General features: G+C 39.1%; 1 protein-coding gene across 1 annotated transcript in view; it reads right to left on the bottom strand.

The window, feature by feature from the left end:
* sec24d (SEC24 homolog D, COPII coat complex component) overlaps positions 1–27,248 on the bottom strand; it is a 203,998-nt gene that overhangs the window by 64,932 nt on the left and 111,818 nt on the right. Inside the window, exons 10-15 of the mRNA XM_043696761.2 lie at positions 23,448–23,563; positions 14,640–14,764; positions 11,688–11,879; positions 8,478–8,571; positions 2,184–2,300; positions 1,838–2,008 (exon numbers count right to left, since the gene is read on the bottom strand). Of these exons, the coding sequence (XP_043552696.2) occupies positions 1,838–2,008; positions 2,184–2,300; positions 8,478–8,571; positions 11,688–11,879; positions 14,640–14,764; positions 23,448–23,563 (815 nt within the window). The remainder of the gene's footprint in view (positions 1–1,837; positions 2,009–2,183; positions 2,301–8,477; positions 8,572–11,687; positions 11,880–14,639; positions 14,765–23,447; positions 23,564–27,248) is intronic.

Here is a 27,248-nt window from a genome sequence, read left to right on the forward strand (position 1 = left end):
GAAGGAAAACCTACATCCTAAAACTCCTGATGATAATGAGTTTCTGTTATACCGAAAAATTTATAGTATATCACCTTTAAACCAATTGCTTTTTTTAATGTCTCATGTTTTATTTGGCAATTCAGATCTTGAATTTCAAATGGCCAATAATAAATACTTCTCCATCAACATCATGGCAGTTATCAGTGACCAGAAATTTAATTGGATTGGGTATAAAAATATTGTGGCAGCAAGAGCAGATCAGAGGCTGAGAATTCTGCAGCAGCTAATTCACCTCCGAACGACATGAAGTCTTTTCGCACCAAAAGAAACAATACCTTCCGCTTATCTGAATGACTACAACTCCAATAATACACAAAAATCTCAACATTAATCCAGGACAAGGCAGCCAGGTTGGCTTCACATATCATAGAGTCATAGAGATGTACAGCATGGAAACAGACCCTTAGGTCCAACCCGTCCATGCCAACCAGCAATCCCAACCCAATCTAGTCCCACCTACCAGCACCCAGCCCATATCCCTCCAAACCCTTCCTATTCATATACCCATCCACATGCCTTTTAAATGTTGCAAGTGTACCAGCCTCAACCATTTCCTTCGGCAGCTCCTCCCATGCGAGGAACCACCCTCTAGCGTGAAAACGTTGACCCTTTAGGTCTCTTTTATATCTTTCCCCTCTCACCCTGAACCTATGCCCACTAGTTCTAGACTCCCTGACCCCAAGGAAAGACTTTGTCTATTTATCCTATCCATGCCCCTCATGATTTTATAAACCTCTAGGAGGTCACCCCTCAGCCTCTGACGCTCCAGGGGTAAAAAACCACAGCCTGTTCAGCCTCTCCCTATAGCTCAAATCCTCCAACCCTGGCAACATCCTTGTAAATCTTTTCTGAACCCTTTCAAGTTTCACAACATCTTTCTGATAGGAAGGAGACCAGAATTGCATGCAATATTCCACCAGTGGCCCAACCATTGTCCTGTACAGCCGCAATGTGACCTCCCAACTTCTATACTCAATACCCTGACCAATAAAGGAAAGCATACCAAGCGCCTTCTTCACTATCCTATCTACCTGCGACTCCACTCTCTCCACTGTTGCAACACAATTGCATTTTAAAGAACCTACAAGATGCACTGCAACAAAGCATCAATGATTTTTCAACTTCATATTTCAAATCCCCACTTCCACGACCGAGAAGGATAACAATGTTCGTCACATGGGCCCACCATCACACACCATCCTAATGGAAGTGGTCACTGTTTTTTGTTATTGATGGGTCAAAATCTTGGCATTTCCTCCCTAACAACTCTGGATGTGCCTACACCAGTTCAAACAGGCAGCTTGTTACTCATGGGCAATAGGGATGAGCTATAAATGCTGACCCTGCCAAAAACATCCACATCTATGCTCAAATACATCTGGATAGTAATGGGCAGGTTTTTTCTTAATTCTAAAATCAGAAGCCATCTGTGTCACTCGCCCAATATAAATATATATGGACAAGGGCAACTGGGATGGACAAAAATGCCAGTGATGAGCACATCTGATGAGTGAATTTTAAAAGATCACATGTCTATCTCTTTTGTAAGAAGATTCTTAACAGTAAATTAGTTTGAGAAATTCACCTTCGAAAACTGAAAAGCTATTATTAACACATTCAGCATTGTGCACTGTTTAGCACTGATATGGTCCCAGACTCTGATCTGCAACTTACAATCTATCTCATTCCCTCCAAATAAAACAGGTATAAGATATAAGGTTTGATGGATGATGGTGAATAGGAATTCAGAGCAGAAAGTCAAATTAAATATCAAGAACACAAAGCAAAACTTTACCTGAAAATTATTGTACTTGTACAAACTGCCACCAGTAGACATTGGCACGATCCCCATGGTTGCAACGTCCACATACTGGTTTGGAAATAGAAATACATCCACACAGCAGCTATTGGCTACACAGTCCTTTGCCAAGGTCTCATAGAAATTTGACTGTGGTTGAAAAAGAACCTGTAGGGATTTAAGTATAAGTATCTTTAAACTCCGAGTAATTGTCTCTTTATTTTGAGGGCAGGTTTTTTGAATGCTTATGGCTAAAGTAAATAAAAAGAGTGCAGATACATTGTTCAGCCCATAGTGTAGGGAAGGTACCAACTACCAACATGCATTTTTCCAGCAACTGTACCTTTTCTTTGTCTGTGTTCACGAGCTTCCTGTCATCTCTGTTTTTCAACTTGCCTGGTGCTTCAGCCGTTGGCAAGGATGAGTGGAATATAAATAGCTTCCCAGAACATTCTGCGGCCTGTTGTAAACAAATAAAAGTACTTTGTATACCTGGTATTGAATTGTTTGTTGCTGTGTTTATTGCAGAATTTTATTCACAATTTTCTGTGTTCTCTACATCTTTTATTAGATATTCCACAAGAAATAACCATGAGTACCTGAGCCGCATAGAGAAGAAACAGCCCACATTAAATTCAAACTTAGCTCAATTCATCTGAATTAGTGCCAGGAAATTAATCACTAGCTTTACACTACTCAAACATATGAGGAAAAAAAAAGTGTCTAAATTGTCACTTCTGTTTGTAATTCAGAAATAAGACTAAGTGCTGGAAATGCTCAGTGGGTCAGGTAGTTTTCTTGGACTGCGAAACAAAGTTAATGTTAAAAGTGGTGACCTTTAGTCACAACTGGAAAAAATTAGATTGTAACAAGTTTTAAACACATACAGAAGCAGAGTAATGGGGAGTCTAGGGTAAGAACAAAAGGGCAGATCTTTGACCTTTTCTTGTTTCAAGTTTGTGGAATCTCGAACATTTTTCAGTTCTGATGAAAGATCATCAACAAAAATGTTAACTCTATTTCATTCCACACAGATGCTGCTTCACTTTCCATTTTTTAATTTCAGCTTCAGCAATATTTTCCCTTGGTGCAATTCACACAAACCAGCTGGAAGTCTGTCTGTGAGGGCATTAGATAGGCACATTCTTGGCTGCAATCAATCGCCACGGATGAACAGTTTACCTGTACTCACTATTTTCTCCTATAGATATATCATATGGACAATGCATCAGAGCACAATCTGTTTCTACACACTAGAATGGAGTCAATAGGTTGAATTTAAAGTCTGCCATGGGTGAGTTCATAGCTGATGCTTGCTTGAGATTGGTGGAATGGTGTGTGTGGTAGAGATCCCATTGCCTACTCCACTCCCTCCAATTAAAGCTGGGCTGGAAAGGTTTGTGGGTGGCCTGGAGCCCAATTGAGGCCCTTAAATGGCAGCTCTCGCCCCATTTCTCCTGAGATTTAATCAGTAGCGGATGGGCAACTCGCTATCTAGAGATGCCATCCAGCAAACTCTATGGCTAAAGGGGGCAGGCCAAGGGGTTTCCTTTCTTCTCAGGTACACTATGCCTGATTGATGGACCCAGTATTGGGAAGCAGATGAAAGAAGCTACACCCACTGTCCTTGCAGTCAAACCCCATCCTCACTCCAACACCCAGGTTGCAGCCCCCTCAATGAAAATCACATCCTGCCCCATTTATCTCATTCTAGATGGTCCACAGCTGACCCACTGGATAACAGTTCATGGTTAACATTCATGGTGATGCTGTCAGTGGCTCTCAAAGGTGCGATATTCGCCCCAGACAAGGCAGTGTAACAACTAAAGTGATCCTGGTGGGGGCAAAAGCCCTGGTGCCTTGGTTCCCCTGTCAGTTAGGATGCTGGAGTTACTAGGGATCAGATTAATGGCAATACCACCAAATTTTGTAGTCATATACTGCTGACATGAAATTTGGCCCCAGGTCTTTTGGCAAGAAGAAAATATTAGCAGGAAAACAATTATTTTATGAAAGATTGAAGTACATATTCAAGGAATATTAGTTTTGTTATCTTCCAGCAAATTGTATTAAGCCAACTATGCATGTGAACAGGATTCAAAATAACATAGAAAAAAAAGATTTGTGACATTCAATTCAGAGTTGTCATCTTCAGGGACAAGCTTTTTTTTTTTAAAGATGGATACAAGCTGGGGAGTGGGGAGCTATTGTGGCGTACTGGAGAAATAGCATTTCAATGTCAATGAAATCTGACAGGTATGTCCCAGATTTAAGCCTGAAATTGGTCACTGCATTTCTTTTCTCTGCTTCTACCAATTGTAACTGTCTATCTACCACAACCAACAGTTGCACCCCTTTCAAAACAAAAAAACTCCTCTAAATCAAAGGTACACAAAGTGAACAAACTAATTCTCTATGGCTATATTTACATTTAGGCGTAATTTTCGTTGCTTTTTTTTGTGCTTTCTTTCGAGTCTTAACATCAATACATAGGAATAAAATGTTTAGCACTCCGAGGTATTGCTGCACTCCACTGCTGTCAAGGAATCCTATTTTCTGGAACTGTATACCAGAGAATTAGGTACAGAGGTCAATAAATCTCAGGGAGTCCCTCTCCCACTGCAACTCCCAGGTCATTTCCTCTGCCTTGAAACTCTTCAACCATGTACTCTATGCTACTCTCTCCCCACCCGCACCCTCCCCTAGCTTATCTCTCCACGCTTCAGGCTCACTGCCTTTATTCCTGATGAAGGGCTTTTGCCTAAAAAGGTTGATTTCGCTGCTCGTTGGATGCTGCCTGAACTGCTGTGCTCTTCCAGCACCACTGATCCAGAATCTGGTTTCCAGCATCTGCAGTCATTGTTTTTACCTCACAGAGGTCAATGAGCCATACGGTTGCTCTCTTACTTTCCCACCCAGAATTAATATGAATCAGTTGTGCTGACCTATGTGCCCAACTTGTGATCCAACTGACTGAGGTATCACATTGGAACCAATGTGGTTTCCTCATTTCAAGGCTTATTGGAACAAATTGTTTCCATTGTTTCCTGTCCACATACTAGAGGGCTTAGATCCAGTTTGATGTGTTTAAATTGCTCTTATAATTCCACCCCACATCCCCCACATAGAAATAGTTTTGGTCAAATTAACAAAAAGCTTTTGGTCTACGTTCGAACATTCATTCAATGTCATGGTGACAAGTGATAATCTGTTAACTGCATATGTCATGGAAGATGCCTATTCCGTATTTTGAACGTGAGTGTGGAGCTTTGTTGCACAGAGCATTGGACCCAGTGAGACACACCAGTGCTTTAGTTTCAATCACTGCCCAAAACTGGCAGGCAATGAATGGAATAATTATCATTTGCCTGACATCGGCAGTATGAAGTTTGAATCATTGCTGAATTTGAGGCTCAGTCACATAAAAATACAGCAAAACTATTTAGTAACTGTTTTATGCCACCCAGTTTGGCAACGTGAACTGGGCAAGGGGCAGTAAAAAAATTGCCTGCATTAACTTTAGCAATATTCACAAAGCTGTGAACAATTGACTGTGCAGATCTGAAAAATTCCAAAAAAGGGTTAATTCTAATCTAGTTTTTTTTAAAAAAAAAGTTATTGTACTCTTTCATTTCAAATTCCAGCTGTGCCTTTCTGAGTCTTCAGCCAAAACATGAGAAAATCTTGGCTGCTGTCATTTAAAACAAAAACGTAGAACCAGTGACGAACAAGAAAGTCTGTCTTTTGGGAACAAAGAAAATAGAAATTGGATCCATCCACTTACTTTAAAAGATTATTAGCTTACATTTGTCTTCAGAGAGTTAGTAGTGCCCACATTAATAAGATAATTGTTATAGTTATTATGTCTATAAGTATTAGGGAGTACTGGCATAATATATTCCCTTTTAATTTTCACAAAAAAGTCTACTTTGAGATAAAGGACAGATATTTCTATACTATAAGAAGAACCAGAAAATGGCTGTTCAAGTCCAATAGATCTCATGGGGCAAACTAAAAATAAACAAGCATTTTGTTCATGTGATACTACATTTAGAGATAAGCTGACATTCTCCGCATTTAGAAGGCTGACAGAAAACATCCAAGGCAACTCAATGTATTTTAATTTATAGGCTTTTTGTGACTTTATTTTTCCTATATTGAGTAGGTGATCACTGGACTCTGCAGTGATGAAATCTGGCATAAAATGAAGCTAATGAAGTTCTTGCAGAATTTAAATAACTATGTAGATCATTGTGGTGTGTGTGTGAAAGTGCGTGCATGCGCTTCTGTCAATTGAGTTAATACTGGAGTAGACTATCTTTACTGAGAGACTGTTAAGATTGCTACAAACACAGGAACAGAAGTACACCATTCAATCCATTGACTAATTCAGCACTTCAAAACTATCCCCATAACCTTTTGAGCCATTGGTCATCAGAAGTCTATTGATCTCTGCTTTAAGCATACTTAAGGATTGAGCTTCCACAGCATTCTGAGGTACAGAAATGCAAAGGTTCACAATCCTCCAAGTAGAATGGTGTTTCTCCTCATCTCGGACTTATACAGCATCCCTCTTATTTTTAAATTATGTTCCCTGGTTCTAGACTCCTGAACCAGCGGAAATGTTATACTTGCATCTAGTGTCTTTCCCTTTAAGCATGTTACAGCTTTCAATTAGATCACCTCTCATTCTTTGAAACTCAAGGGAATACAGTTTGCACAATCTCACTTCATGGGATAGTCCTACTATTCCGGGAACAAGTCTGGTGAACCTTCATTGCTCTCCTTTGTGACAATCATATGTTATTATAAAAAGAGATCAAAACTGCACACAGTACTCAATAGCAACCGAACCAGTTTTCTATACAACTGAAGCAAAACTTCACTACTCAAATCCTCTTGTAATAATGACTAACATTCCAGTAGCCTTTCCTAATAGCTTGCTGCATCAGCTTGTTAGCCTTCAGTGACTTACTGACTATGATTGCAAGGTCACTTTGAACATTTCCATTATCCCACTTCTTATCATGAAAAAAACACACATTTGTTCCTCTTACCAAAAAGTGGATAGCCTATAATTTTTTCCACAATTTATTCCATCTGTTACATTCTTGCCCAGTCACTAAGCCAGTTCAAATCCTCCTGAAGCCACTTTACATCTTCCTCATGTCATACATTCATGCTTAGTTTGTATCGTCCACAAATTTGGAAACAGCCCTGAGTGACATTGTGAACTGGGGTGGTCCAAATTCTGATTCTTGTGGTACCCACTCATCAACAGTCTGTCAATACGATAATTACCTGTTTATTCCTACTCCGTGTTCAGCCAGTTTGCCAATCATTAATCTATGCCAGTATATTACATTCTATCACATGTGCTCCTGCATGGGCCCTTTTCAAAATCCATCTGAAAATCTGGGTATAATACATCGACGAATTCCCCCTTTTCAATTTTGTGAGTAACATCTTTTAAAAAAAATTCCAAGTTCATCGAAATACCATTTTCATTTGGTATTCCATGCTGATTACGCCTAATCAGATAATTATTATTGAACTCTCCATTTATCATATCGTGATAATTGTACTTTGAATTGAGTAAAATGCAGCAAAAAACCATTTTAAGGAAAAGTGATCTCTTACTGTCAATATTTGTAATTTGAATTTAATTCAGAGTGCAAACAGTGCAAAGTACTTCAAATTACATTCATTTTACTTTTCCACATAAATATCAATATAGTACAGCCAAGAAAATATGCAATGATTTTGATTTACAATTTACATTTCTAATACCCTGCCAGATTAATCGGCATAATGCCTAACACATCAGCAGTGATTGAACTGGGAACAACTGGCCTCTAACAGTCAATAACATGACAATCTATTCTGTGCCAGACATTCCACGTTTGACTCAGATTGATCTAATCTAGTTAGTAATGTGACACTTTAATCTTCAGATTCTAGGTTTTTGGGTGAAAAGCAAGAATCAATTTTAACTCCATCCACTCAGTGGAAACCAGAAGCTGGGTGGATGGGTGTTTTCTTAAAATTAGCCAGGCGACTTACCCTCTGCCTTTCCTCCCTGGACCATCAATTCTGACCTTCTCTTCTGAGCAGACAACTAAGAGTCTTCTCTCCACACTATAATAATCCAGTGTTGTTATCGGTACACTCTATGTTCAACCACTATCTCCTTCGTCACAGTCCAGGGAAATAATGAGAACTGGGATGGAAGACGAAGACACTCCACCATTAGTCCTAGGGCCCATGCCTCTGATTGCCTGTCATTTGCATGGGATACACTGGGAAGGTGCAGCCAGCTATGTCGCCAGTAGGGCTTGGATGTAATCTCTGGTCAGGACAGTGAGATTGGCAACTGGGGGAGGGGGCACTCACTCCATGCACTGACCATCAATTCAAGGTAGGATTGAAGAAAATAATCCATACTCTAAATATCAAGTGGCATGACATAAGTCTTGTTTACAATAATGATTGCTGGTAAATTACAATGTTGTTTTATGACTTTGCTCATTGGGATGATATTAAACATCTTTAAACAAATAAAGTAGACCTTGGAGTATATACCTTATTTTTGTACAACATCAGCCAAATAGATTAATCATAAAGAAAAACACCGAACCTTCAAAGCTTCTAGACCAGCCTGGATAACTGGGGCAAAGACAGTTTCACTCTCACTGGTGTCGCCAAACATTTCGGGGATCTGGTCCAGTAGGCTTTGAAAGTAAAACAAATTTAAGATGCAAGTTAGTGGTTTGATTTATATTTCCCCTTTTCACTCCATGCTTCACCCAACCCACCCTACTCCACTTCAATGATGTGGATATGGTATCACTGGAGAAATTACAGACGGGGGAGGCTCCACATAGGAAAACTTAGTACATCTTGCCCTGAAAATTTAGTAATTGTGCCCTAACAGGAACAGCTGTTTAATACACCTCGGTTATTCTGGAATAGTCTAACCATTGCTTCAGTTTGCCTGACAGGTAGAGCCTATACTCACTTGGAATATTGGATTGGAATGTATCTCCTTACTTAATACTGTGGGCTCCAAATATAGACTAGATTCCAATCAGAAGACTCTAAGTATAAGGCAACCCTGCACTGTTCTTATTTTGTCGTGCACCTTTACAACATGATCAGAAAGTCCCAAGAAATGGTAAAGACCTTTTCCAACAACCAGAATTACTAGAAATGACTAGAGAAGTCTCCACAGGATTCAGGGGCCTGTGTGTTCAAGTCCTGTAACACGTCCAGCTCAGAATCATAGCGTTCTGAATAAGAGCAAGATGTTCGTCAGCTGAGCCAAGATTTCACTGTCTGCTCATGAGTGTAATTATGTAAATAATCACAGCTGCTCACTTAAAACGTTTTGTGTTGCATATCTGGAATACAGTTATGGATGTACATATGGGGAAAGTAGTTGAAAGAAAATGGCCAATTTTCTGCAAACTTAAGCTAGCTTGTAGGAAGTTCTGCGTGCCAAACTAATGATTTTTAATTCTTTTATTGGGATGATAGTCACGGACGGTTTCTCTGCAATTTTCAGTAATGTGGGTTAGTACTATGGCCCACAGAAAGCATGGGATCAGTCCTAGAATATCATAAGGGACGTAGGGTTGAATCCTGGGCGGACTGGTAATCACCAGCGGATTACCAGTGAGCTATTTTTTGCTAACCAGCACAGGACATCCTCATTTCTCTCCAGGATGTCTGAACCAGGCTTCTTGGGAAATGCACAAGGTACCTGTTTTGGCAGTACACTTGCAGTATAATATCATCATGAAAATCCAAGCCACCCTATTGTTCGGGCATTAACGGCTGTTTTCCAGGATTTAAATATCCGAAAGTTATTTTGACTAGTTACAAAGAGGTACCAAGTACCCAAAATGTGGTAGACCGGCAGGTGGGTGAAGAGGTACAGTGGGTTGGCCTAATAGTCAGGTCAGGGTGGGGATTGGTTTGGGGAGTAAGGAGTGGATTGGGTTTGGGTGTACGTGGGTCAATGTGAGTCATTGGGGGCCTGTTGGGACAGCACGGTGCTCAGTGGTTAGCACTGATGCCTCACAACACCAGGAACCTGGGTTTGATCCCACTCTCAGGCAACTGTCTGTGTGGAATGTGTCCTTGTATCTGTGTAGGTTTCCTCCAGGTGTTCTGGTTTCCTCTCACCATCCAAAGTGTGCAGGTTAGGTGGATTGACCATGCTAAATTGCCCATAGTGTTAAAGGATGTACAGGTTATGTGGGTTAGCCATGAGATTTGTAGGGTAGGGTAGGGGAGGGGCGATCTGGATGGGATGCTCGTCGAAGAATCAGTGTGGACTCGATGGGCCAAAATGTCTGCTTCTACAGTGTAAGAATTCTATGATTCTATAGTCAACCAAGAGTTAGTGCAGGTTAGGTAACTTTCCAGGTAAATAATTTGAAATCCTCCGAACTTTCTGACTCTAGTTTAGGAAACACTTCCAGTGGGTTCCAGACTTCAGGTAATCATCTGTGGGAAGATTAAGCTTCCCGTACAAGTTCTGGGTCTTCCCCGTGTTCCTATAGTGCATCTTTCAGTATAGGTTGCTGTAAAAACTGTCTTCCAACCAGAAACTCAGGCCATAATTATTTTGTCGTTCTAGGAATTATGCATAATTGACAAAATGTAGAAATATACCATTCAAATTTTTCAGACTGCCACCCCCCCACTGAGTTTTTAAATAATCTCTTCTTCCCTGAGAGTCATACATTTTAACACTGAAGGAGATCAAGGGATTGACAGTTCCACTAAACTCCAACTGTAAATCTGGCAAGAACTCATTAGTACCACTCGTAAGAAGATTGTTATCTTTCTCTGCAGTGATTTGAAAATATTGGACAACAGAGGATAAATGAGTGAAACAGCCAATATGTATTGAAAAATAACTAGTACTTTGTGTTTTACATATATTCATTTCATGATAGCATAATAAAAAGCATTATAAGATTTGTCTTGATGTTTTAAAAAGTATTCGTAGATGCTCGACATCATCTTGTACTTATTTGGTTTGACTTTCCCTGGTTTTGGTAATCTATTTGTTTGGATTGTCAAAGGCCTTTGGGTTTGTGTCATCTCAAAGAATTTATAGACCAGTTTTGACAAAACAGTATTTATGAATAATAAACTAGCCATTAAACCTAGCTGAATCGAAACAAAACCAAAAATCATTAATCTTTTATTCTTAATTTTGGCTATATTATTTGGCCCAATGTCACATAAAACAATCTATTTTTTGGAAAAAGAAGTTCAAAAAGTATTTTAATCATATAGTAAAAGTAAATATGAGTATATATTACTTTGGTTGTATGAGAAATTAAAGAGATTAACTAATTTGCGTTTTTCATTGTTGCAAGAAGTTACACAATGGACCAAAAATGGTTTGCCCATCATCTGCTGTAACGTTTTTGTGGGAGATCATCAGAATCCCAAGGGAAACAACTTTAATGGCTGGGAGTGGAGTTTTATGTGGGTGTACTGCAGAGTTCTGCTGCTCTCCAAAGTAACAGCAGCAGATGACTGCAGAACCAGAATACTTTTAGAAAATGAATCACAACAAGCACTCATTTTGACATTTGTTTTATGTACAAGGAACAAATGAGGAGCCCTTTCTACCAGTCAAAATACCAAGTTCCAGCAAAACAAAATGACAGTTATTATTTACCATGGTGCTCTTGGGATGACATAATTTGTTTGTCAAGTTGCAAAGGCACAGCAAAACCTTTTTACACTTATTCAAATTCATACATGATTTTATTGCAATTTCTATTAACATTCATCAGATACTAATGGTTTCGGTTTTCCTTACTTGTTGATAACAGGTCGAGATTCCTGGACATTGACAAGGAAGCCATCCAGAAGAGGAACAAACATCTCTCCAATGTCTGACACCACCAACATCTGTGGCTGGGCAAGGCTGCTCTTCAGATTGTAGAACTGAAGAACCTTGTTGTAAGTGACAAAGCCAACTCTTATGGCAGAGGTCTCTGCTTGATCTTCCCTGTAAAAGTATTTGAATGTGAAAGAGGAGGTTAATAATATTTATTAAATAAAATGGCCAACTATCAACAGGATCAATTCTTGAAAGATTTTAGAAGTTTTGTATTGCTATTATATAAAAATTATATGAAGCAAAGCTGCAAGAATTAAAGTTACTTAGATCATACCAAAATGTTGACACTTTAGAATATCAATTAAGGACAGCAGGAGAAAGAGCGATGTCTGCAACAACAACTTGAATTTATGTATTGCCTGAATTGCAGTAAAATGTCCGGAGGTCTCTAAATACTAGCAATGAAAGAGGGAACAGCATTGGTAGATTTATGAGTTTCTACTGAGAAACAAAATGATTGTCAATTTGACCTAAAAGATATATTCAAATATAAGAGGGAATGGTGGCAGAATCTGTTGAGATTTGAGCATTTGTCAATCATCTGAATTAATCAAAGAAATAACAGGAACAATTATTTGCAATTATTAATATCTTCAACAAAAGAAAAATGCCCAACATGTCTCACAGATTCATAGCAAAAAAATGGATGCCAAGAGAAGATAACGAGAAGGGCAACCAATATACAGGTCAGGGTCAGGGTGACATTTCCAACTCAGCAAACTTGCCTCTATTAAGGAGACATCCAACTCACCATATTTTCAATCCAAGAGGAGTGGATGGCTATAGAGGTGGCCATGCCTTTTCCAGAAGTAGGCAGCAAAGGAGGAAGGCAGATGATAAGGTCAGCAGACTAGAAATTCCTCTCTGTTATGGGATATTAGCCTAAATGTAATCAGGAATGTCAGGCCTTCGATGACCACTCCACCAACCTGCTATAACTCATCCATACACTCAATGTTTTCAATGTCCATCCATGGCCCCTCAGCCAAAATTCATATTGAGGCCATCTAGGAAAGAGGTCCAGCCAACTGTTCTATGTGCTTCTGTAGATATGATTGCAAAGTGGCTTTATTTTGAATGCATGGTTGAGTTCCAGAAGTGGTTAATAAACTTAGCTCAGTAGGCAATGTCTTCACAGCTTAGTATGGCAATTATAGATTTGTATAATTGACATCTTTACTAACCTGCAATAAATGAATCTTTCTTTGAAGAGTTATTTTCAATGCCTGTGTAATTGGTTACAAGATTAAGAAATGTGAATTCAATCAAAGCTTTTTGTCATTTATAATACTATGGAGGTTGTGATTTATCGACAACTTAATGAGCTGGTAAGAGGGACAATGTATTTTAAAGGAAATATTGAGTGAGTATCATGTTAGTTTCTGACTTGGGCCTATTGATTAGATTCCTTTAGTGTGAAGAAACAGGCCATTTGGCCCAACTAGTCGACACCGATCCTCCAAAGAGTATTCCACCCAGACACATTCCCCTCTGACCAATGCATCTAATACTACGGGCAATCTAGCAAGGTCAATTCACCTGACCTGCACATCTTTGGAGGAAACCCCCGCAGACACAGGGAGAATGTGCAAACTCCACACAGACAGTCGCTCGAGGCTAGAATCGAACCTGGGTCTCTGGCACTGTCAGGCAGCAGTGCTAATCACTGAGACACCACGCCATCCCATTGCTCTCACCATGTTTCATAATTCCGCTGAGGTGCTATGAACCACTCCTACCAACAAAACAAGCTCAGCTCCATCAAAGTTGCAGGGGATGAGTTGAAATGTTATAAAAGAGACACCAAAGAGAAAGTAAAAAATAACATGCCCAGAGATTACAAGTATCAGGAAAGAATTAAAATAAAAGAGAAGGCTGGGAGGACATATTTAAAATTAAGAAGGGGCTTGATAAGTTAAACTCGGAGATATTTACATGTACATTGAAAACGAGTGATCATAAATGTGATGTCAGAAGTCACACTACACAGGTTATAGTCCAACAGGTTTATTTAAAAAATACAATTTTAGAGTGCTGCTCCTTTTTCAAGTGAAGTGGTGGAAGGCACACTTGCATAGAATATGTTGGTGGAGAGATAATGGTAATATAATCAACAGATAAATACAAATAGTGTGAGTAGAGTGTTGACAGGCTGAATACTAAGTCTTTGCAGGTGATCAAGAGTGTCAAACAGTGAGAGTAAAGTGTCAGCAGCTGAATAATAAGGGAAGAGTTGACCTACTAATTAATTAAGGCAGAGAGATAATTACAAATAATCAAAAATAAGATTGTGCCAGAGACAAACCAAATGGCTTGCGCACCCAGTCACCGTCATCTCCATATCATAAATGAGACAGCCATTGAAATCTGATACAGAATTCACAAGAAATTTCTCAGTAATTAATAGGAATGTCGGACTTGTCTTAATGAGTGATTGAAGCAATATCATTGAAGAATTTAGTGGGAAGGTGGACGAAACAGAAACAACAGAAGATTACACTGCTAGGGTTACATTAAATAAAGTAAGAATGTAGCTTGTGGAGAACATTAACGCCGGCAAGATAAAGTGGGATGAATGGTCTGGTTCTGTGCTATAACTATCTTCTAATACTTTGTAAAAAGTGCATACAGCTAATTGGATACAACGGCAAATATTAACTGATTTATGACTACATTTCTGCAATAAACATTTTCCTAATATGAGCTGGAAAATCTTTCAAAGCAACATATATAATACAAATAGAAAGCTAATCACAACCACGCTAGTGACAATGTTAGATAACACTACCATACATAGTTAAGTGGTATACTTAAATACATCTTTTACTTTTCTTAAGAGTATCATAATTTTCAGACTTATATTGTTACCGTGGTAATTTATCCAGCAGGCTCTTGAGTTCCTCACATATTAATTTCACACAGCCATTTTTGATGTTGTAATATGACACATCAATCATGAAGATGAAGGCTGGTGGATTAGGAGGCTTGCTATTCTGTAAATAAAATTAACATTATTTACATTTGTGAACAACAATTTTTTTTAAAAATGAGCTGATCTCCTGATAGTGATGTCGAGATTTCACGTAAACATATTGACTGTAAAATTCCACAAGGGGTCTTGGGGAACGGTATACAATTAGAATTCTCACCATCAATGTGAACTAAAGAATATTGTTTCATTTTCATCAAACACCAAATAAACATTTTAGCTTGCCATCTGTCTCATTTACCTGTTAGTTCAGCTTGCTAGATGAAAAGTGGCTGTGATGTTTGTCTACATAACAACAAATTACTTGCAAGTAGTTTGGAGCATCGTGGATATGATGAAGTACCTCACTTACACAAGACCGTTCTTCCTCAAAGATCATGTAAATTAGTTACCTGCTTGTGCTTATAAATGATACCTCTTCTCTTTAATAGCTGCCATGTTATAGTATTATTGTCATGTATGACTCTTTTCTCCAAACTTCATCTGAAATGGATCTTTCACAATGCCCCATCAATTGTTGCAACTGATATAAATTTTAGTTTTAGGTTTTCATTTATCTAGGATATAATTTTGAGCCTGATTTACAAGTTATATTTATCTACAATTTGTAATGCACCCAAACCAGGCAGATAAAGAAATGACCGAATATTCAGAAAAACATTAATATACGTTAATACAGTGGTTGATAGCCTATATTACGAGAAACTGGGGATAAACTGAGGATTTTTTAGGACCATGAGGGTCTTCTGTGCAGTTGGTGATGTCAGACGCCCTACCTCTGGGACAGAAGGTCTGGGTCAAGTCCTGCCTGCCTAAGAGGTGTGTCATAATATGCCTGAGTTGATCAAGATATGTATTTATTTGTTACTACATGTTCTATTATAATCCACTTCTAAAACTTTACCCAAAACTTCAATTATTCTCTGAGATACCTGTATACCGAATATCTGGTAAACTGACATGAATCATGACTGAACACAAGATGCTTGAAGATGCAAAGTTATTGCCTTGATCCTTCTCGTGCACAAAACTCTGCATTGAGAACACTGAAGGTAAAAGTGTATCTCAAAGTATCCTACTGTGTTATGACTGAGTTTTTCACCATGTTCAAACATCGGTTTACAATACATAGTCCCAGAATGCCACTGAGGTTTATTCAGTTTTCTCACATAATTGCTGCAGAATATTTGCAGAAACTCAAAGGAAATGGATTAAATGGATGAAATGGCTAATTTTGTTACTTTTCCAGGGAGTACATCAGTGTCCTCTTGAAGTTAAGGTGAGAGACCAGTCAATTTCAGAATTTCAGTGTTATTTTAATTGAGACACGAGTAAAATATTTCTCTTTGAATGGTGTTAATGGATAAAAGTCATTTTAAAAGCTTAGCATTTAAAAGTCGACACATCTTAAAGTTTTTAAATAAATATTGCTGAAAGACACATAATTTATTGTAAAAGAATATGATGTTTGAATATGACCCCTTGAGTTTCATTCCCTGTTTGGAGCCAGGTAGGTAGGCCACACATTCAAAGTCCAATGGATTGTATGAAACTGCAAATCCCTTTGGCTGTTCACAAAAAACAAGGTACTAATTGTATGTAAATATCCTGTGCCTGCAAAACCCTCAACACTGTGCTCAACATTAGATGGGATTCTTCAATTAGATAACATTTGCTAGACAATCCTACATGCATGAAGAATAATGTTGACAATTAATTTTGGATTGTGAATTGGGCTCATAGTGTGGTGTACTTGTGTGTACATGTAGCTACATATTTTAATTAGACATGAAGAACACATGCACATAATGCACCTATTACAACTCAAAAATAGTTGACAACCATTTGTTAGTTAGTTTCTCAGGACAATATCTTGACCAGTGTCAAGCTGCATCATGTGTTGAAATCTAAACAAAGCTGGGCAGTTAACTGTCAATTGTCATCAATATCTGCATTCACCATGACAAAACATATCTCAATGAGAGTCCACTTGCCAACCAATCAGCACTCTCCTATCATACAGTACAATGGTGGGTTTCTCCTTTAAGTTTGCAAATTGTCCTGAAGAATGGAAGACAAAACGTTTTGACAAAATGTGGCACTTTTCAGCAATACTCAAATCTTAATATTGAAATAATTTGGTCAATTCAATACACATTCAAATTTTAGGGCATGTTCGTCTCACTGAAAGTATCTATTATAAAACTGTAAGATTTTATTAAGTTGTTTATTATAAGACAACCAGGCCAGAATTCTTTGCTGCTAACTTAAATTTTGGAAATGAATTCACACAACATCTGAAAATGATCAAGCTTTCTAATTAATAACTGACACACTTATAGCATAAACATATTTATTTGGCAGGTAGAATTGGAAAAGAATTCCTCCTCCTGATGGCTAAAGGGTAAAAATTAAACCCCTACCTATATTTTGCTCCTTAACATTTTCTTGCTTACAAGCATGGATAATGCATTCCAATTGACCACAATGTGAAAATTGGTTTGTATTAAGTCTTTGTAGTCTAAAGCCTCAATTTGCTTTTGTTTCCCAAGAGATTCTATTTTTGCTTTCAGGTACTGGGTTATTAATTGTTTGGCAAACATTCCCTTTAGATGAAACAAAGCAACACTTTCAAAGGCAAACTACAATAGAACTGTGTTAAATGTTAGCAACCTCAAATGAAAACCACTGTAAGAACATTAGGCATTTGGATATAAAATGTGTGACTAACAGCAGAAAACATGGCATGCCTGTGACTCATAAAATAGTACAGCACAGTGTGAGGGCCACAGATCAGACACATCCTCAGAATGGTCTGTGAATTCAGAGTTTAGATTTCGATTTCGGTTTTATTGTCATGTGTACTCAGGTACAGGAATATAAGAGTACAGTGAAATGTGTAAGTATTGCCATTCCTGGCACCATCTTCAGTAACAAAGGAACCTAGATAAACAATCTGAGAGACAAAAATAGAAAAATAAAGAAATAACTTAAAATGTTCATGAATTTGTATAAACTCACATGTGGTCCCAAGTAATTCAGGAATTCAGCAGCTGTTCCAGTAAATCTTACTGTACTGTCTCCAAAAACTGTCAAGTCCTGCCTAAACTGTGGTAGACACAACACATGACATGTGTCGAAGCTGCTTTTATTTGTTTGTGAAAGCTATGAAGGTACTATTAGTAATCTTCCAGTCTTTCTTAAGTGGGGGAATTGTGCCAAAGGACAGGAAATGAAAATGCTGCACACTATTTCAAAGAAAAAAAAGTGCAAAGATAACCCTTGCAACCAAAAGCTAGCCAGCTTAACCTTGGTGAAGAGGAAGCTTTCAAAACAATAACGTAGGACAAAATTAACAGTGATTTGGACATAGCTGGATAAGGAAAACCAGAATGAATGTTGACAAAGGTGAATGGGTGCCAAACAACTGCATTGTTGTGTCTTGGGCAACAAAGAACATCTTGACTGCTGTTGGTACTAGACATATCTGAGCAAGTGAACAGGCCACCTTTGGACATCAGGAGATGAGTTGCTCACCTCAGAATTCCTAGCCCCTGACCTAGTCTTGTAGCCACAGTATTTATGTTGCTGGCCTATTACAATTTCTGGTCAATTGTAACCACCAGAATGTTGACCACAGAAAGTTTGATAATGGCAATGCCATTGATTGTCAAGGAGTGATGGCTAGAGTCTCCCTTGTTGGAGATGGTCATTGCTGGGCAACATGTTACACAAACATTATTTAACCACTAAACAGCCCAAGCTTGGATGTTGTTCAGACCTTGCTGCAAATGGACGCAGACTACTCCAGCTCCTGAGGAGTCGTGAATGGTGCTTTGATGATTGCACATTCTTATTTCTGACCTCAAATCAGCCACAGTGGAAGGAATTGAACTTACTGACTATAAAGGTGTCTTTCCCCTCACACAGTTTCCAAAAGTTAGCTATGGTTACTTATGATAGGGAGCTTTGTTAGCTATGCATGGAATGTTGGCTCCAACAAGAACCAAAACCCTTGACACCATCCAGGTACCACCTTAAATATTCAGTCCGTCTACCAGTGGCACACAACAGCAGCAGTGAATACCATATAAAGATGCACTGGCAGCAAACTGCTATGGATCTTCCTGACTATGTCCCAAACCTGCAATCTCTACCAACTAGGACAAGGACAGGAGATGAATGGGGGTACCATCACCTTTAAGACACTCAACACCTTGACCATCATAGCACTGTTCTTTTACTGTTGTTGGCTTTTCTGGTTTGTCCAGCAGCCAATCAATGGCTGTCAGGCCTTGAAATGGCTTGTGGTGGGGGTTCTGTATTCTTCTAAGAGGAAGTCCTTCCTCTGAAAGCTGCTATCCAGTCAGAGGAGCGGCAGCCATGGCTGGGAATGCAGGCAGTTCTGAACAGCAGACACCATAGGAGCCTGACCTTAAAGGTTAATTTGGAGTCTTCTCTGAACCGGGCTGACCCACTGCAGCAATGGGAGACTGCAGGAAGGGGAGTGTCAAGCCTTCAATGGGTACAGGGCTCCTGAAAATGGAGATCCCAGTCAGCGCCCAGATATCAGGCTGCTCGGTTTAAACGGGCAGGTAGGACAACCTGGTGCTAACCTCTCCTGTCACTGGGTAAGGTCTCTGTGGCTGTGGTTGAAAACCCTTAAAATAACCACTAATTGGGCCTTTGGACAATTATGCCACTGCTGCCTCCTATTCCTGTAAACCCAGTGCAATGAGAGGGGCTGGGTGGTGAAGGCTCTGGTGTCACTTTAATTAGCTTTAATGTTTCCGAATAGCTTCTGCTCCTCTGAATCACAACGTTTTTTTCTTTTAAGCAAATCGAGTGAACTAGTGGCTGCTAGAGTAACTGATGTCAGTGGATTTAACTTTGTTGTTAAGGAAAGTACCGTATGAAGCTAACTTAATGTTAGCAAATGTTATACTATTCAGCCGCTGGGGCACTGTAAAATTCCAGCACATGAGCCATAAGACCCCCTTCCTTCCTTCTTGAATACGGAATGGCACTCATCCTTTCTACCATTCCATGAAGAACTCACCCCTATTCAATCATTCTTCCTTAATTCATAGCTGATCAAAGGATATGGGGAGCAAGCAGGAACTGGAAGGTGAATGGTGGAGCAAGCTCAAAGGGTAGAATGACCTACTCCTGCTCCCTTATTCTACATTTCTATGTGATCTTCATCTCACAAAGGTCTCTGAAGGTCTGCTGCAGCCATAACGCACTTCTCTTCCAAGAGGCTAGCTTTATGCATGTGTAGGTTAGAATGTGTTGCTGGAAAAGCGCAGCAGGTCAGGCAGCATCCAAGGAGCAGGAGAATCGACGTTTCGGGCATGAGCTCTTCTTCAGGAATCATGAGAAGGGCTCATGCCCGAAACGTCGATTCTCCTGCTCCTTGGATGCTGCCTGACCTGCTGCACTTTTCCAGCAACACATTTTCAGCTCTGATCTCCAGCATCTGCAGTCCTCACTTTCTCCTGCATGTGCAGGTTAGCCTTCAGTGGTAAGAACAGATATAATATTATTCAATCCCTTGATATTGCTTGCAGCCAATCAACACCATGGCCAGTGCTGGTTCTTAACAGAGATCAAGACATTGATCAGTCAAGACCACAGAGCCTGCAGTGCATCAAACAGACAAAGGATAATTGTGCATCCTGATCCCTGTATCTGTTCTGACACCTTTCCAAACTATCCCCAAAATACGCAGTCAAACAAAATAAAAACATTAATACTTTAATAATGATAACATGTTTACCATCACAATAAATTTGTTTTCATTAGTTCAATATATATCAGTTGTATGATTAAACATTTTGTAAATTAGAATTAGTTAACAGATAATTTCTTCTGAATCCAGCAGTTGTGATGTCCATTAACATTCAAATCTCCCCTCTCCCCATCCTAAATCCAACCCTCAACACAGCATCACCCTCTTGACCTGTCCTACCTATCCATCTTCCTTCTCACATATCTGCTCTACTCTCCCCACCAACCTCTCACAATTACCCCCCACTGCATCCACATATTACATACCTGCCTACGGTTAGCCCCACCAACACCCCCATATTTGTTTCTCTTCCCCCTTCCCTGGCCACATTCCTGATGAAAGGTTTATGCCTGAAATGTCAACTCTCCTGCGCCTCGGATGCTGTCTGACCTGCTGTGCATTTCCAGCACCACACTCTCGACTCTAACTCTCCAGCATCTGCAGTCCTCACTTTCTCCCATATGCACCAAGCTAAAACATATCTACTAATTGAATAGAACTTTGTGAAGTAGGAAAGAAAGGTAACCATACCTGATGCTCATTTGAAATAAAAACAAAAGAGACAGTTGTAAAATAAGAAACTGAAACAAAGTATAATTATTCATGCAATTTCTTGGGATGACAGAAGGTGACAGGTGAGTGAAGATGCCTCAACTTTAGCAGACCTTTCATTTCCACTTTCATGGCATCTTCTTAGTTAACTGTGTCGGAGTGGTATAGGTGTGTGGGGGTGTGGGGGGAGGCGTGGGGAACCTAGTAAATTAATTATTCACTGTTCCTTTGTAATAACCCAACACAAACAATACATCAAGCCAAAATAAAAATTTGCATGTAATGCATGCTCCCAAAAAAGTCTAGTCTAATCTGAAAGCCAAGAATCGTTTAAAGCAGCACATGCTCATCTTCATAATAAAAGCACCACCAAATAACTAAGATCATTGAGGGAAGCTAAAATGATTAGCAGTTAGCAGGAGGGCATCAACATGCAACTACCTGCTTAAGTGTAAAATACCATATATACTAGGGTATATATCGATCTCATGCATATGCCGATCTCATGTATACTTCAATCCCTTAGTTTTGGCTAAAGCATCTTGTATTTTCCATATATCCAGTGTACAAGTTGACCCTAGTTCTTCACAGTTACAGATCAACATTTATGAGTCAGTGTGCCTGCCCATTGCACTCTGCTCTGGCTTTCCAATCTGCTGGCCATACCACTCCGTTCCGAGTCTTCCAGTCCACCAACGGTCACGCTGTACTCCAGGTTTTGAGAATTATTGTAATGTACAACAGTCCAGAGACCGGGGAGGGTGGGGGGGGCTGCGGGGAAGGTAATTTGCCCATTTAAATGAACAGGGTCTCACCTATCCACAGTTTCGGGCTTGTGTGGTAGATCTTGGAATATACTCTCACGGCTACAGGGAGATTACTGTGCCATTCGACTGTAGCAAGCAGAATGGAGACGTTATTTTGTGGATAAATATTCAGTGATGGCCATAATTCTTTTTCTTTTTGTTGTTTATTATTTTATACAGAGATCTGGCTCTTGTTTCATCCCCTTGAAAACAATACCTCAGGTATTAGTCAACCCCCAAATTTCAGTTTCAAATAACCATCTTCAAAATTTGACTTATACACGAGTATATACGGTAATACTTTGTATAACTGCCCATTAATCACTGGAAACCTTTAACTCTTGCTCAAAAAAATATAATTTCAAGTATTGTTTTTCAATATTAATTTATCAAACCATATAAAAATCTATTTTGATTGGAACAGGAGTATTTCGGAAAAAACATTAGTTGGACTGAAAAATGACTAACATGACACCCCTGTTTAAAAAGGGAGTAAGGCAAAAGATAGAAAATTATAGGCCGATTAGCTTGACCTCTGTTGTGCGTAAGATTTTGGAGTCCATTGTGAAGGATAAGATTTCTGGAAACTTGGTAGTATATGGTAAAATCAAAGTCAGCATGGTTTCATCAAGGAGAGGTCATGCTTGACAAATCTGTTAGAATTCTTTGAGGAAGTAACCAGTAGGTTAGACTAAGGAGGTAAAAACAATGCCTGCAGATGCTGGAAACCAGATTCTGGATCAGTGGTGCTGGAAGAGCACAGCAATTCAGGCAGCATCCGAGGACAGGCCAAATCGACGTTTCGGGCAAAAGCCCTGCAGTTCTGGGCCCCATATCTCAGGAAGGATGTACTAGCCCTGGAGTGTTTTCAGAGGTTGGTGCCCGGAATGAAAAATTTAACATATGAGGAACATTTGAGGACTCTGCATCTATACTTGGAGTCCAATTTAAACTTACAGAATACTGAATGGCTTAGACAGAGTGGTTATTAGGAAGATATTTCTATTGGTAGGAGAGACTAGGAACCAAGGGCACAGCCTTAGAGTAAAGGGAACGGAGATAAGGAGAAACTTCTTCAACCACAGAGTGGTGAATCTATGGAATTCACTGTCATAGAAGGCTGTGGAGGCCAGGTCATTGGGTATATTTAAGACTGAGATACATAGGTTCTTGCTTATCGAGGGAATCAAAGGTTACAAGGTGAAAGTGGGAGAATGGGTTTGAGAAACTTACCAACCATGATTGAATGGTGGAGCAGAATCGATGGGCTGAATGGCCTAATTTCTACTCCTGTCACTTATGGTCAGTAGGTTATTGAACTTTTTAATTTACCTGTATTCAATTAGATCATAGTTGATCTACAACTATTCTGTCAATTACAGAAAAGCAGTGCTTTTAATCTGGAATATATAGTCTTAGAAGTTACCGGCTAGTCATTTAGGAGAAAAAAAAATTTGAGACAATCAGCTGAATGTGGTGTCATTGGCATAAATGATTTATCAATGTTGGAAGGTGAGTCACATAGCAGAAATACTTACTTTGCAGTAATCTAAAGTAGCAATAAATTCATAGGATCCAAGCGACAACTCTGGCTTGTCATAGTGATCCAATCTTCTACCCATATGGTCCAAATGTTGAAAGTAGAATGGAGGAACTAAGGAGAGAAGAAAAATCCAAAACATTATTAAAGATATTGTCAAAAAGTACAAGAGATTAACATTTCAGTGTCAGATTGCACCTTTATCTTTCAAAATACGTTTTTTTTCTGTAAAATAAATTTGCTGTGAATTTACAATGATACAGAAAAAAGATAGACAATGATGAATAGTAATTGTTGAAATACAACTTTGCATTTTAATTTATGAGTCCAATGTGTTATCTTTATCAATCCACCTAGCCATACATAAGACTTTATGAGGTATTGTTAGAATATGGTATCTCTGATATATGCAATCCTCTAAGATCTGTATTTGATATGTTTGCACCCACTCCAATAAAAACTATCATTTGGCCCTCTCTGCTCTGGCATTGTTAGCAAGCAACAGCAGAAATACTGAAGACATATGGATGAGGAAGGACACCACTTCGACTGGGACAACACATCCATCTTAGGACAAGCCAAACAAAGACATGCACGAGAATTCCTAGAAGCATGGCATTCCAACCAGAACTCTATCAACAAACACATCGAGTTAGACCCCATCTACCACCCCCTGAAAAAAGGAACAGGAAGTGACTTCATCACAGGAAATAACATCACCACAGGAAATAGCATCATCAACCCAAAGAAACCCAAACATATAAATAGAAAGCAGGAATTATCTGCATTGCTTCGCCTGAGGCCTACTGAAGATAATACCTAGTAGGGTAACGAAATGTCTGGAAATGAACCTTCCAGCTCAGCGAGCAAACCTACATCCAAAACCTTAACCTGAGCTACAAATCTTCTTAAAACTTAGAGAAGACTTCTTAAAAATCTTAGAGATCCTGAAAGCCCTAGAGGTTTATTACTTGTACCTGTGCAACCAAGTAAATACCATTTGTGACTGCAAGTCAGACCTAAATTAGTCCCAAGTTATATATGACATGGGTAGCTTTCGCGTATCCCAAGTACAAATTAAATTAAACATCATAAGAAGTTAGTTTTATCTGTAGTTGTGGCGTCAGTAGCAAAGATAAAGTCCAGCAATTACACCGGGTCTGTCAACTTGATTCTGGAAATCAGACACCCCAATTCTAAAGCCGTCAGTGAGGACAACCTTAAACAAAACAGCCTCCAGCACAAGGGTGTATCCTCAATCGAGTGAAAATATTATGAGTGCAATTTTGTCATGACTGCGCTGTGCCTTCAACAGATTTGGCATTCCAGGAAACAATTCTTCAACAGGATTCTTCCATTGATACAGAGAGGAACCTTGATTATCCGAAGGACATGGGCAGGGAATATTTTGTTCAGTTAGTCAAAGTCCGAACAATCAAATGCCAGATAACATAGTTTAGCCACGTATTGGAACTTTGCGATCTTGCTGGATAATCCAACATTCGGATAACCAAAGGCCGAATAATCGAGGTTCCTGTGTACTTATGGCACTACACTAACAGTCCAATCTACTGACTGCGTTAATGACAACATTAAAGAGAGATGTGATTTTATACCATTTCTGACACAAGTCTTTGCAATGCAGAACAATACATCATCAGTGGGGTTCTGAACTGAACCATTCCATTTGTCATGTTCAACTATTCAGTCTAAAACAACTTAAACTTAACTCCAAGTGTGTGTTGGTGTGGGTTTTTTAGTAGAAAAGAGATCTGACAGCATTATGTAACCCAGCCTTTTGGGACAGCTCTTTCTTTTATATACTGTACTGTTGGTTACTAACCAGACAAAGAGTGATGGATTGGCAAATCTTGTATTCATAAATGGTATTTAATTGATTGCACAGGTCCAAGTAATAAACATCTAGGACTTTCAGGATCTCGGAAAGTTTTTTAAAAATCTTTTATAATTCTGCTGTTGCTTACACACAAAATGCAAGAGCAGAGAGGGCCAAATGGAGATATAATATACTCAAGAAATAATTAGGTGTTGTGTTCAAGTGAATTGCTAATGATTACTTCCTCTGATTGAAAGGGAGGAGACGCACGCGGAGAAATTGCTTAATGCAGTATATGGAAATGTGTTGCTGGAAAAGCGCAGCAGGTCAGGCAGCATCTAGGGAACAGGAGAATCGACGTTTCGGGCATTAGCCCTTCTTCAGGAATTAGACCTGCTGCGCTTTTCCAGCAACACATTTCCATCTCTGATCTCCAGCATCTGCAGACCTCACTTTCTCCTTAATGCAGTATATTACTAGTGATTTACACAGTGTGATTCATGCAAAATTCATGCCATTTCAATGGAAAGTTCCTTAAAATATTTGAATCTGAGTTAGCTACAAGGAGAATTCAGGGCAAGTAAACAGCACAATTTATTTCTTCAGAAAAGCCAACACAAATAATATGGGTGCAATGGCTTCCCAATGATTGGAGCATCTCCAGGCCTTAGATGAGAGAAACCGTGATGCACAATATATGAAGAACAGCAAAGCAGCAACACACAAATTTCTAAGATATATATTTTATATATATATATATATATATATATATATATATATTGATTCATGTTTCTGATGCCAGCTCTACTATCATGCAGAGGCCATAAGGAGGGAAGAAAACTTGGAAGGTTTGTTATATTATCAAACATCTGGTAACAATACTCAGAAGAATGGGCCTCCAGATTGTCTTTTTAATGAGGAAAGGAGTTTGGCATGGGGAAAACAAAAAAATGAGAGAGATAAAGAATGATAATAAACATTAATAAATGATAATAATGCAAAAAATTGCTGTAAACCAAGAACAGGAGCTAGAAACAGGCAGAACCATAATTGCTGATGTAGCATAGTTAGGGATATGGAGAGGATACTTAAATGGAGATAGAAATATCAAAATAACTTGAGTTGGCAGATGTCAACAAGTATGAGAACTGCAAAGAGAAAGAAATTGCAGAAAAGTGAGGTAGTTCAAATACCATGAGTAGGAAATCTGCTGGGAAATCTAGATAGTTGCTACCAGATGGTGAAAGAATGATTGGAATAATACAGCTAAATAGTCAATCCACCTCAGTGATGCATTCTTTGTAATTTTTCAGTGCATATATATGGGTGCAGCCTCTATACCACCATACAGTGACACAACATTGATCACACAAAAATTTTGACATCATTTTATGTTCAATGGCATTGAACAGACAATATACGCCCTAATTTCTGAACATCTTCATTTAAAAGTGATCATTCAGCTATCATTTGTCAACCCAAGTTAGCAAATAGTAATAAATTCCATTGTTGGTAACCAACTGATTTCAAATGTGATTACAAAGAGCTCAAACTATATTATTTATGATTAGTCAGCGTAATTGCCTTCAGTCTCGGAAGCAGTTATAGAGTCATAGAGATGTACAGCATGGAAACAGACCCTTCGGTCCAACCTGTCCATGCCGACCAGATATCCCAACCCAATCTAGTCCCACCTGCCAGCACCCGGTCCATATCCCTCCAAATCCTTCCTATTCATATACCCATCCAGATGCCTCTTAAATGTTGCAATTGTACCAGCCTCCACCATTTCCTCTGGCAGCTCATTCCATACATGTACCACCCTTAGGTCTGGACTCTCTGACCCCAAGGAAAAGACTTTGTCTATTTTTAGATTATATTAGATCCTCTACAGTGTGGAAACAGGCCCTTCGGTATAACCAGTCCACACCGACCCTCCGAAGAATAATCCACCAAACCCAT

The sequence above is a fragment of the Chiloscyllium plagiosum genome, unplaced genomic scaffold (genome assembly GCF_037043375.1).
Source record: "Chiloscyllium plagiosum isolate Xiang-an unplaced genomic scaffold, Cpla_swu_hap1 HiC_scaffold_1, whole genome shotgun sequence".
Classification (NCBI taxonomy): domain Eukaryota; kingdom Metazoa; phylum Chordata; class Chondrichthyes; order Orectolobiformes; family Hemiscylliidae; genus Chiloscyllium; species Chiloscyllium plagiosum.